This window comes from Pseudochaenichthys georgianus, chromosome 22 (genome assembly GCF_902827115.2).
Source record: "Pseudochaenichthys georgianus chromosome 22, fPseGeo1.2, whole genome shotgun sequence".
Classification (NCBI taxonomy): domain Eukaryota; kingdom Metazoa; phylum Chordata; class Actinopteri; order Perciformes; family Channichthyidae; genus Pseudochaenichthys; species Pseudochaenichthys georgianus.
In genome coordinates this window covers 5,472,834-5,486,540 of record NC_047524.1, presented here as the reverse complement: position 1 = coordinate 5,486,540, position 13,707 = coordinate 5,472,834, and the positions used below count along the sequence as shown (strand labels likewise).

The following is a 13,707-nucleotide window of genomic DNA, read 5'->3' as shown; positions in this document are numbered from 1 at the left end:
ACATGTGGCCCTTATCCTATGGAGAAATGGTTTTGTACGTGTTGACCTTTATTTGGCCTGTTTTGAATATGTAAATGCTTCAAAGACACATGCAGCAGAGGTGCTGTGAGAGCTCAGGTAACAGTATCAAAGAGAGAAGTTTAATAAACCCCCCCGCCTCTCCTGGTGTTTCGGCTTGCTGTGATTAGAGCAGAATTTGTGTAAAAACCCCAGAGAGCCGTTTCTGATGTGATCAGCCGGGAATCAGAGCTCCCCCTCCCCTCCGCTCCCCACAGCCCAACGTAATCCCATTGAGGGGAAGAAAGAAGCAGTCAGAGGCCTGGGAAAACCTGGAGAGTCCTGGGGAGGAGGGGGGGGAGCGGGGGTCACCGGGGCTCATCGTCCCAATTAGCACAAGGCACCTTAACGGCTGGAAACATGCCGCACTGCCTGGGCTTCTTAAGACTCGCTGCAGGCTCTGAAGCTCCTTATGAAAAGAAACGGCCACATCTTCATTTACCTCCTGACCTTTGCAACTGTTTGTCTTGCTGACAATAACATCAGGTTTATCCACAGTGCATTTTCAGAACATATTGTCTCTTTATAGGCTGTACTCTATCTTAGAGCTGAAACAATTAGTTCAGGGGATGAAATGTAATCTGCAACATTGTTGAGGTTTTTCGTTTAAAAGGAGTTTTTCTGTTCATGGTGAGTCTGGGTGGATCTCCTTAAATAATAATATTACAAGTATGGTGTACTCTATCAGATAACTTCTGGTTATTCAATTTGAATATATATATCTTTATAAAGTACATCTTTAATAACAAGTTAGATACATGTCTGTTGGTTAAGCAAACAAAGCTACTTCGAATCACCTTAGGCCGGCTCTGGGACATTACAGTGACTAGTGGATTTAGAGTAAAAACTATAATACATATTATAATCTGAAACTCACCAGCCACCATACCTCCTGTTCAGTGTAAACGCAAAACAAGCAAAAGATAGCAACTATGAACAGCCGAAATAGTGATATTAAGCAATTCATTGATCAAACATGTTGCAGGCTGTGACAACAGGAAATGTGAATTGTATAGATATAATGTAATGCTTATTGTCAATATTGATTAATTGTTAAAGATGTCTACATATTTTTAAATGAATGTGTGTGTCCAAACAACTTGATCAGTTTACTGCAGTGTGTGACAAAGGAACGCTACAAATACTCATATTTTAAAAGCTGAAACAAGGGATTTCCTTTGCGTTGTTCCACTTGTTGATACGATTGAAGTGTAAGGTGTTATCTCTTTGTTATCACTCCAATGTATTGACTCCATCAAGCAAATGCACATTAAATGATAAGTCAAAATGGAGTCTTTATCCTCACCCTGTTTCTCTATATCTTTAAACACCTCAAACATTTCTCCTCCCTGAATTCAAACACCCTTGGTCTCATGACTCAGCTCGGATGGAAGGTGTGAAAGTTCTCATGGAGAGCAATAACCCTGCAGCTCCAATAGCAGAGTGCACTTCATTTGAATTAGGGTAGGCGATTGTAAAAAAAAACCTCCTTTGCATTGTATTTACAAAGGCGAGGGCCCTTCTACTCCATCTAATAGTCATTAGCTTTCATTACAAACGTTTGAAGTAGAAGCTGCCCTTTGTCTCGCGCTGAAAGGTCCGCATCTGAGGCGCACAATGACTTCTGGGCACCGACAAGAGGAGCTCCTCATCCTCCCGATGTGTGGAGGACCGACTGCTTTCTCTCAGGAAACAGCCGTTCCTGTCCGCGGTCAGCGACAGAGAACACCGTGAAGACCAGTCACAGAGCAACATTGAAAATAGGAATCTAGATTCAGCTGGATTTAAAATAATGCGTAATGTATCCAACGTGTGCCTTTTACGCACAACATACCGCATGAAAAAAATGCGGGAAAACTGTTGGATCATATCTCCAATATGCAAGCAGGATTACATTGTGTTAACGATACATACACATCAGAAAATACCATCGTACATGTTATCAGTGATTTTATTTCTTTATAAATCGCTATAAAAGAACTGCCGTAAAGCACATTGTATCCGATAAAGCTTCGCCAAAATGTTCATATTACAATAGGTGTATTTTATTCTGCTTTAGTGGAGTTAAAATGTACATTTCACACTTTTTGCACTTGATGATATTCACGCCATGGTTATGAAATGGTTAAAAATCTACTTTAAGATATGTAACACATTGATTAAGCGAATTAAAAAGCGAGAAATGCTTTTCCTCGATATGAACACGTTGTTCTCCAGGCCGGTTGAAGGTGTAATGTTTGTCTATGCTGAGCAGCAGAGCAGCCCGGTACAGGTGGCTAAACGACCGCACTTCTCGTGCAGGTGGCACAAACGCAGTGACGTGCTACTTTTCCCATCTCGTTATAACGGGGTGAAATGTTCCAAGTATTTAAGTGGAGCAGATTAGCTGAACACACAACGCTAATGCGAAACAAAATGGCCAATTAGTTTATTAATGAACGCAGGAGGTGAGAGGGGAAACCTCGGCTGGTCTCTGACGCTTCAATCTGCATCCTCAAAATCACCAGGAAGAGGAAGCGAGAATCATTTTATCTACGAGCCAAATGGTTTTTAAATGATGATTCATGTCTTGAGGATACATGTCTAAAGTTGATCAGATATATACCTTGTAAAAAGTTGCCTTATACCACAGCAAAGGAGGGGAATTAATGTGGAGAATTGTTGAATACATTTCGAGATTAAAACACTTAAAATTTGTTTGGATTATTTCGTGTATTAAGCCCCCCCCCCCCCCCTTTACTTTGTAGAATATATTTATTTTTTCTGGAAAGCTTAAATTCTGTCTCTGTTCTGAAGTATTTAACTAAAGTGCCCCATGTTGAGTTCATGGGTTCTGTATACTTGTAAGACTTACTAAGACTGAGAACGTTTTAACCTCCAAGGTTTGTATTTATGTCAAATCAGGTTAATACCGCTCATGTTCAACTGAAACAACCGGGATTGGTAACTAAATAGAAACCCGTTTAGGTCAAAGGCTCCAGTCGACCATTGAAGGAAATCTTTAATTTAAAAACCTGCTGACTCCTTTCCACCACTGGATGGCAGCATTGCTCTAAAAACAACAACACCGTGAATCAGGAGACTGGGGAGAGAGCTCCTCTGGAGGTATTATGTATACATGATGATAGAGCAAAAATATACATTTGTTTCTACAAAAAGTGCATTGTAATTTACGTTATCAAATTCCTTGCTACAGGCCTTTGTAATTGGAAAAGAGGTTAAACATTTTGCATGTTCACGTTGGTCCTTTGGTAAGTTTTCTTTACCATAATACATTTTAAACTTATTTGAATATGATTTTGGTAATACATATTTAAAACTGTCATAAAGTATATGGGGCAAACTCAATCATACTATAATTATACCATTTATTCATTTATTAAGGCAAGTGTCTGCAAAAGTCACATTTTCTCAACCCTTTTTCCTTTGTAGGCCACTAGAGGGCAGCACTAGTATGAAATCGAGCCATCTGCCTTCTCTTCGTCTTTGTCCCTCTTTTACCATGACCCCCCCCCCATAAAAAATACATTCTGGATATTAGAGAACATTAACAAGTAGAATATCTTGAGCAGCGATATTTTGTTCATGTGCAAAATGTTTGGACAATGTTATAATTTAATTTTTATATTTATAAGAGCAGACTTTAAAGATGTACGCAAGACACTTTTTGCAATAACTGTTTGAGTTTAGATCAAAGTCACTTGTAACCCTTTACAATTCTTGAAATGGTCTTTACCCTATTGTAGTATTGTGATTATACTGGTGAAATAAATAGAAATAATACAGTTAATTACATTTGAATAATTTACAACTACATAATTTGGTATTGTTAATACAAATGGAATAGTTTTAAATTACACTCATGATGTTTCCAGAACCATGTCCTTTATTTGCTAATATTTTCAGTCAGATATTTAATATAAAGGTTGTGAAGTTACATATTGTTTCTCGTTCTTTATGTATTAACAAGTTGTGGTGTTTAAATGTGTCACTGTATTTCTTCCCCAGATAATACACGTTTATGGGAAACCATGGAAAAGCTAGGGTGTTTAACACTTGATAAATAGTTAATTAAAATGCTTAAATACACATACAAAAAAAATGTGACCTGCTTTTTATGATCTTTTATATTCTATATTTTATATTATTTATTGGCCAATGTGTAACATGCTGTAATCCGTAAATTAATAAATAATCTGAAGACATTATGTCATCGAGTTTGATACAAAAGATATTCTCGCGTAATTGTCGCACACGCAGTTAAATATCTCAGAGATATGAAACTAGAGGAATGTCACTAACCTATAAAGGTATTTCCACTGCACTGCTCACTTTCCTCTCTTTGCTCAGACTCTCCTCCGGAGCCTGGGGGGGGGGGGGGGGGGGGGGGATAAACAGTAGGTACGGAACAAAGGTAGACTGCTCTGCTTTGTTTTTGTTAATGTAGAGCGACTTGGACATCTATTAACCAGCAGCGATCAGGGTCAGTGCGTAAAGGCGCGCAGGGTTTCATCATTAAACCCAACCGGCCCTTTCAGCCCGTGAGTTCCTGCTGCTGCAGTTCAAATATAACATTGTGCAATACATGTGACCTTTATATTTATCCTGTAACCTTACACCAAAACATAATACTTTTAAACGGAACATGTAATGAGTATATTTGTATCCTGAAGCAAAATAACTCCACAGAACAACATGAAACTGGTATGGCATTCATTTAAATTCGGTGATCATAATCAACATACGCTTTTTAATACGATTTAAATGGGAAGTTAAATACAACAGTGGCTCTTCTGAGTCATGCAAGTATAAGGAAATACATTTCCAATAAAACTGTATGAAAGAGTTCAGGCCTCACCCAGTAAATACATAAAGATGTTAACATGTAACACACACCAAATTCACTGGTGGATACAATGTTTTTGCTTTTTGGAGACCGAGTCACCTGCTGCCGTCTTTAGGAGCCTTTAGCTCTAAAAGCCCAATCAACAACTTGTTTTACCTCATAATTTCCATCGGTAATGATTTTCTAATGCAACCTCCAAGCAAACGAGTGTATTAGGAGGATAATTATTAACTTGGTTAGTGCACCATGAAGCGGAGCGTGAGAGGGAGAACTAAGGAAGCCGGTGAGCTGCAAACACAATTACAGGCTCTGATTGTTCTCACAGAGGACACACTGGGTGCTTTCTGGTGTTAGTCTCCCTGAACAGTGGAGAACATGTTTAGGTCAAAACCCCAAAACATCTAGAAACTATTTTTCGTGTTATTTAATTATCTCAATATCTTGTAAATAACATGTCAAAACATAACATTATTTGAACAATAAGGTATTCTAATCTAATGCGTCATGTAAACACCTTTACCCATGAGAACCACAATATCATAAATAATGTATCAATTCATTAAATAAAAGGACAAATAAATAATATTAAAGAACATTATTATTGTTATTGTTATTGCAGTAAAACGCATTTATCCGGTAGTTCAACGATACTTTTTTTTTGTTCACAGTGCACGTTTATTTCAACGTAATTCCCAAAAGAAAAAAACAATTAGAAATTAAGAATGAAAAATGCCAATATAGGCAGTAAATGGTGCTTTTTGCTGGGACTTTGCATAGGCCTATTGATGCTGGACGGACACCATGACAATTCAGTGTGCACGTTAACCTGAATGTAAATCCAATTCAATGGAGAATGAGTTAAATATCTTTGACTTCAGTATATCACGATGTTTCAGAACACTGTTAATAGAAATGGCATGTGTGACATTTACAGCTTGTGTTTTAAAGACTATTTCAGACAGCTAAAGGTCCAGCACAGATACATAAATGTTATGATAATGTTATAACTGCTATACATTATTAAAACTATACTCTCTTTCCTGCATATCGAATTACAGATGAAGTTTCATTTCCTTGACGCTATAGATAGCACTAGAGAATTCCTGGATGATTGAACCTGCACCGACTCGGTTGGAACCGTCTCCACCCTCCACTGTTTCCGTGAAGAAAAGCGACATATTACGCCCAATAGGACCCACAATGAGCCCTTAATTGGGGCGCGCATGTTTTCTCAGCGTGTCTCTGTAACTAAGCGGCCGGGTCCTGTTTGATCCATAGAGCAGGTACTTGAGGAGAGCAGAAGTATTGGCAGGTGCTCTGGTCCAATCAGATGCCTCCCTGTGCAGCGTCAAGACACATTGAAGGTTGCAGGCGCGTTACTTGGCGCACTGAAACAATCAGAGCGCGCAGACTTCTTGGATCAGAGCAATTTGCAGCAGCAACACTGTTGAGTTTTGCAGCAGCATCTCCATTGCACGAGCTTAAAAACACTCTTTGGTCATGGTGCATCTTTGAGACTTATTTTCCAGCAAGAGGAAGAACACCTCATATTTTCTTCTTGGTTCCTATTTCTACAAGAAGAAGATGTTTTCGACTGCAGGAAAGCGCTGCTTCACGATAGAGTCTCTGGTCGCTAAAGAGAATCCTCTGATGTCCGAGGAGCCCATCCGCCCCACGGCTTTAAGTTACTCCAACCCGACGACAGATGCCTTAATGAACAGTTACCAGCATCCAGCGGGCCGGACCCTATACCAGAGCCCTGAGCTGGTGTTCCCGGACACGGTGAACCACCCCTCCCTCACCGTGGCCCCTCACCAGCTGGGAGGCTCGCACCACCTGCAGCATCCGCACTTCTTCGGCTCGCAACACCGAGACCCGCTCAACTTCTACCCCTGGGTGCTACGAAACAGGTTTTTCGGACACAGATTTCAAGGTGAGTGAAGTGGGGATTATGCAAATTACACAATATTGTATTCAACCATAACATTATACAAGCTTTTTCCATGGGTGCAAGCATGAATTATCATCCTAAAAAAAAAATTATTTAGTGCACAAAAATTCGGATTTCTGTGTGTGCATGGGTACCCGTGTGAATAACAAATTAAACCTTCAGGTTATAAATCGCTTTAATCTTTTTTCTTTTCTTGGATGTACACTGTTGTCAACATTGAACATATCTTAGTTGGACGATAACTTGCCGGCACAGATAGCCATAACCCGAAGGCCACGGCGCTAGCAGCAGGCTGCCCTCATGTTTCCACTCTCAGTCGCCCTGCAGCTATACTCTCAGGAAGCCATAGCCAGGAGAAGATAAGCTCTGATCTAGATTTGTTTTTCCATACAAGAAAATCTAGCCCGAGGTTAGGCTCATTTCATTCAAACACAAGAGCACGGCTGACAAAAATGATAAAAATCGAAGAGAGTAATTTAAATATAATGGGAATAGAAAGGGACACAACTGTATAGGTTTAACAGCAAATGATTTGAACACAGCCTGCAGTGATAACCTCAGATCAACAAACCCAACACAATTAATTAACCCTGTATAGCTTAAGACAACCTTTATTTTCATATCACTTTTTATTGCATGTTCTGGGGAGAAAATGTATTTTATAATAGAAAGAACGATGCAAAGCATTACAATTAACATGATTTATTAAGGAAATTCATATAATTGAATGTATGCTCATTTGTTAATATCCCATAATTAACTTGAATTAGGGCTATTAGGATACAGTATAAAAAAACATATTAGCATATAACAAATACAAATGACTTCAAAAATCAAAGTATTTGACAACAATAAACATCTCATTTTAGAATATTTTCGATTTCGGTTACAACTTCCTGACTCAATATTAGGAAGTGTAAAACGGGGAAAGCTAAATGGGCTACAGATCAATTAACCACAATTCTCTGTCAAAATAATCACACCAATTGATCAAACGCCTTATTTCGTTTGCTGTCAGGAAATGTAATTCAATCAGAAGAATACAATTGTATACCTAATATTATTATTACATTACAATTGGTTGTATAGGCCATGCATCTAATGTTTAATTTCTCTTTTGAAAACCATACGGCGTCCTATATGTTTGATTATATTTTATTAAACTCTTTTGAATGTGTTTAAAAATTAATTGGTCAACAATAAGCACGGTTTTAGTCTCATAATGTTTTTCCTTTATCAGGTTTGTTCAGCATTATGGGAGCCTATTTGAAAATGTTCTCCGTCCGTCTCCATATGTATAAATGAATCGTTATGCCTTAGATGTGCGTTAAATTACACACTTAAAATGAATGATTTTCCAATAGGTCTAATATATAAAATGAAAGCAATAAAAAGACAACTTTACATGGAAGCAAAGTGGTCTCTTTCTAAACACAGCTGGTCATTTACCAAAAATGAATTTGACATATAACTGTTTCCAATAGGCCATCATTTATTGCAACACATATTTGATTTCCTTGTAATTACGCTAATTGTTAGTAATTATCTATTTTTATTATGATTTATAATGTATATTATTACAATCAGGTAAAAAAAACAAATTAATAATAATATCGAAATCTTTATATATTCAAGGTTTTGCTGAACACAATTTCTTTAACATAATGACAGCATAATTTGGTCCCACTTTGCAGTAGAATAGACCCATTAACACACTGTTCACAGTTTTCTATTAATACCGTTTTTAACACACGCACAGCCTACCTACCTGCCCAGATACAATTAGGTGTAATGATAATAAAGTTACCTTACTGACCGACTGACGGCCCGTGTTGTTCTCTTCCTCGCCGGTGCCAGGTAACGATGTGTCCCAGGACAGCATGCTCCTCCACGGTCCTTTCGCCAGGAAACCCAAGCGCATCCGGACCGCCTTCTCCCCGTCCCAGCTCCTCCGCCTGGAGAGAGCCTTCGAGAAGAACCACTACGTCGTCGGAGCCGAGAGGAAGCAGCTCGCTAACAACTTGAATCTATCTGAAACACAGGTGAGCTAATGCTAAGCTAACATTTACAGCTGTATGGAACGCTGTTGAGCGAGCCAGAGCCCTAATGCTAAGCTAACACTAACAGCTATGAAACACAGGTGTGCTAATGCTAACACTATGCGAATAAGTGGATTTTGCCTTTAAGTATGGATTTTTCTAGGAAACGCGGCTAACTGTCACTTTCTAATTGTTAACAAACATTAGTTGCCCACCTTAAAGCACTAAAGTAGGTCAATCTTTATCATTTCTAATTCATTTCACGTTAGTTTACCGAAAGCAGTCATTTCCATGGCAACGTATTCTCGTTCAATATCGCGATATTTTAACGACAACATCATAACTACAACTACAATACTACAATAAAATGAATACATTAAGAATATTTCTTAAACAGTTATATATTTAAATATATAGGGGGGTTATGTCAACGTTTATTTCAGATATATTTAGCTTAGGATACATCTTTGTCCATGAAGGCTTTTATGTGGCAAAATATCAGGGAAGTCATGTTAAAGGCTCTGGAACACTGCCCCTCCATGTGAGGTCGGCCCAGACCCTAGGGTTTTTTAAATCAACACTAAAGACTCACTTCTTCTCCCTGGCCTTCTAGTCAGAGCGGAGCACGACTCATGACATTTCCCTGTGTTTGATTTTTATATTTGCTGTTGTACGTTATTGTCTTCTGTTTGCGATTACATTACATTACATATTACTTATAGACGCTTTTATCCAAAGCGACTTACATACTCAATACTGTGGGCAATCCCACAGGAGCAATTTGGGTTGAAGTGTCTTGCCCAGGGACACAACGACATGCTGACTGCAGTGGGGTTTGAACCTGTGCTCTAATAAAGTAATGTGTTTTTTATTTGCATGTACAGAACTTTGGCTCGATCAACTTTAAAAAAAAAAAAAAGTGCTATATAACTAAAACCTGATTTGATTTGAGTAAACCATTTATTTCGAGTGTGAAATTATCTTTCATTTGCTATAGCTGTATTGTAAACTTAAAAAAAAAATACATAAAACAGTGCAACTCAATTTAAATAATACCCTTCTTAGAGCATGAGACAAAGAGTCTCTTAAAAGGTGTTTAATTAATGTGAGCTATAGAAATAAGGTGTGTAAATATTATTGATGGTTAAGTTTAATGAGTCCACGATGTCTGGATGTCAATTAGGCCTAATAGGCAATATAACCAGAGGTTTCCTGAGTCAGCTTTGTGGATAAATGCTCCTTGCAGGATTTGTGTCAGTAAATAAGAGGCTGCAATTAAGCACACATTGCATTATGCTAATTACAAAGAGATTGAACTGAATATGAATTGACCTACTTTAAGTGTTTTGATCTGCTGTTACTTTAGATTAAGCACTCAAGGACACCAGTAGAAACATGTGGACTATTGGTGGGATTATATTGAATTAGCATTATTATAAATCAGAAGAATAACTAATGGCTGCTAAAATTAAAAAAGCAGCCAAAATACTGTTACAGCTTTTCTGTGGCACAACGTCTTCTGCACTGCCTCCACTTAAAACAAATAAACAAAGATACTCACACACAGCTCTAGGAAAGAAGACATCAGTGTTTCAGGGACAACTAGAGTTAGCCCGAAGCTTGTAAGAGTCAAGCGGTAATAGAGAAGGAAGCGTTTGTGTTGCTATTTAAAAAATGCATCCTGGCTTCGTCTATGTTACACCACGCTCATTTTCTAAGGGCATACCAGCAACTCTAGTCAGTCAGAAATATATGTTGTCCGTTGACCTTTCATACACTAATGCCATGCTTAGCTATGAACGCAAAGAGAAGAGGTTGTTTTGCAAAAAGTGATGCTGGAGTTGGCAAAATCCAAAAGTGTTAATTATCGGAGCTTCATTTAAATGGAGAAAAGCATTTTTGTGATTAGTAGTGGTTTTACTTATTTGAGTTTTAATGTTTAGGTTCAGTGGTTTGAAGTAATTAAATGTTGGAAGGAAAATTAAACCATAGACATTTTAACAGTTAGAAAATCACAGGTTGAACTGGAAATATTACCCAATTAAAAAATGAGTCGATTGATAAAAGATTAACATTTTTAAAGCAAAAATGCCAAACCTTTTCAGGTTGAAGCCTCTCAAATACAACTATTTGCAGCGTTTTCTCTGTTTCACAATATTGTCAATTGTTTGTAATTGGTATTTCGACAGTTTGCCTCAAGGGAATTCAAGACATCCTCATGTACTTAAGAAAATCATGCATCTTATTTTTGCTCTGAAAAACAGGGCTATGGGAATGAATGTGTGTTATGGCTGTCAACAGACACTGTAATGTTTTTAATCCGTCAACAAAATGAAAACATATTTTGGACCTGGTATTGTCCAATCTTCTGACTCAGTTCTGGAAATATATGCAAAACTGTATATTCATAAAACAAGGATTATTTGCATGTTTAAACATAAACGGCCATGGTGTAATCTATTAGATTTTCATTGACCCTTTTCACCTATGGGTGCCACCTCTTTAAAAAAAAAGTGCATCATGATCATTGACACTGTTTGTTTTTGTGCACAGGTGAAGGTGTGGTTCCAGAACAGGCGGACTAAGTACAAGCGACAGAAGCTGGAGGAGGAGGGCCCGGACAGCCAGCAGAAGAAGAAGGGGAACCACCACATCAACAGATGGCGCATGGCCACCAAGCAGCCAGGCTCCGAGGACATAGACGTGACCTCGGAGGACTAAAACCTCCCACAATGCTGCCCTAAACACCAGAGGACCAACACTATTTATTATGTAATATTATTAAGTATAACTAGAGACATTAGAAAAAGGACTAAATCACCGCACATCTCTTCATCGTGGTGACACTGGAGGAAAACATCTTATTTAATGACTTCCATCCTGAATGTCTCTGAATGAGGATAATAATCTTTGGTGAGACGACCAAAGATGAAGAGAAACAACATCTATCATAGTCTGTTTTTTTAAATATTGTACATAGTCCACGTATAAAGGTTGTTTTTTGAAAGAGGCTATTTGTTTCATTAAAGCTGTTTCTACCACCTGCTTAGGTCATTAACACCTCATTGCTCCCCCCATTAAATCGGCCACCTGTGTACCGACTTAATTTAAAATTCTCCTCTACGACAGGAAATGTTTTAATGCACCAAGTGAGCCGGAAAACAGGCTCTCCAGAAGAGCAAAAATACTCAAGGAAGATCCCAATTTGCAGCGTGATTTTATTGTCACTGCTGGGAGCCGTTCCCGCGCTCCGCTCTGCTTCATAATGAACATTTCTGCAGAGAAAAGGCTATTGACGACCAGCTGTGCGTGACTTTGGGACAGACAAGAAGCTGCAGAGACCTTGGAAGTTAGGAGCGAGTTGTGCCACACGTTAAAAAGGATTTTCACAGCTTTGTGCGTCTTCTGCCATGCCACATTTGTCATTTGTGGTGTGATGGATGACTTCATTAAAGTGTAGTACAGAACATATAAGAACATACTTTTCAAGCAGCACATGTGAGTACAAAAAAAGACGTTTTAGAAATAAAGCTATTCTCATGAGACATGTTTTTGTGTAATTCAGCTCTCGCTTTTTACATAGTGTCAAACAGCCTGATGAAGACAGCATTGTTATTTTTTTATCCAACAAGATTTCAGCTGCAGATTTCACCCATTAGTTCCTCTGCGGATGAAGGTGCAAATCAGTGTGAAACATGCTGCTGCAGCGTTTGATTGGAACACAAACCCTGCAGACACTCGGGCTACTATATAATAATAATAATAATTCCTTACATTTATTATAGCGCACATGAAGTTGTGATCAGTGAAATTCAACAAGGCTTGTCCATGTTCAGGTTGTTTAATGCATTAAACTAGAGCTAAAGGGTATACTCGTACAACCAAACAAAAAGTAAAATAAAAGGTCTTACTTAAATGCACAAAATGGCTTCTATTGCTGTTACTGCAGCTTTTGCAGTGTTGCCCTTGCACAGTTTGGCAATCATAGGATGGAGGGGAACGTGAGCTCAGTGTGTTGCTCTGTTAAGATGCAGATGCTAAAGAGGTTTTTACTGCGAGCAAAATAATCAGCCAAAGTCTCCTCTCCAAAACAAATGGACACACAAGTTAAAAGCAGTAAAAACACAGAGTCATGCTAAAAATCATTAGGGTGTGTTTCTCCAATGATGTTTGTATGCCGCTAACATTTTCTACTGCATTCAAACTCAAAATCAAGTCAAAGCTCCAAAGTAATATCACCAAAATATACTTTTAGTACCAAAAGGAAAAAGACTCATTATGCAGAATGGCCCATTTCACTATCGTATTGTTTCTCTGTATAACAATCAGTGATACATGGATGTGTTTATCACTGTAATATTGCAGCTTGTTAAGGTGGGGCTAGCTATAATGTTTTCATATATTGCTGGGTAGCTTATAACCTATTCTAATACACCATGATTTACAGTATTAGTTTAATTATATGTTTTATTAATGATTAATCTGCAACATAGTTAAAGCAGTCAAAAATGTGTAGCAAGCAAAGTAAAAAGTACAAAATCATGCATTCAAAATGTATTGGGGTCGAACAAAAAGTATGATTAAATTGACATTTTAAAGTAAAGTATAAGAACTTCAAGTTATACTCATGGCACTTGAGTAAATGTACTTGCTGTTGCATTCCACCAACAGGACACCGGTTCTAGGTTGTTCTAGCTTGGGGCTCATTGATGGAGACCGAGGTGTCAGAAAGGTGCAGGACAGTTGCACAGGTGTCAGGTGTGTTACCAGTATTTCCTCTGAATTCCAGCAGAAGGGGGGGGGACACAGAAAGG

The 13,707-nt window shown here is 38.2% G+C and overlaps 1 protein-coding gene across 1 annotated transcript; it reads left to right on the top strand.

Moving 5' to 3' along the window:
* Nucleotides 1-6,281: 6,281 nt before the first annotated feature.
* On the top strand, nucleotides 6,282-12,436 carry emx1 (empty spiracles homeobox 1). The gene is made up of 3 exons (XM_034111860.1): nucleotides 6,282-6,836; nucleotides 8,712-8,896; nucleotides 11,447-12,436. The coding sequence occupies exons 1-3, from the start codon at nucleotides 6,488-6,490 to the stop codon at nucleotides 11,612-11,614; spliced, it is 702 nt and encodes a 233-aa protein (XP_033967751.1). The 5' UTR covers nucleotides 6,282-6,487; the 3' UTR covers nucleotides 11,615-12,436.
* The last annotated feature ends 1,271 nt before the right edge of the window (nucleotides 12,437-13,707 follow it).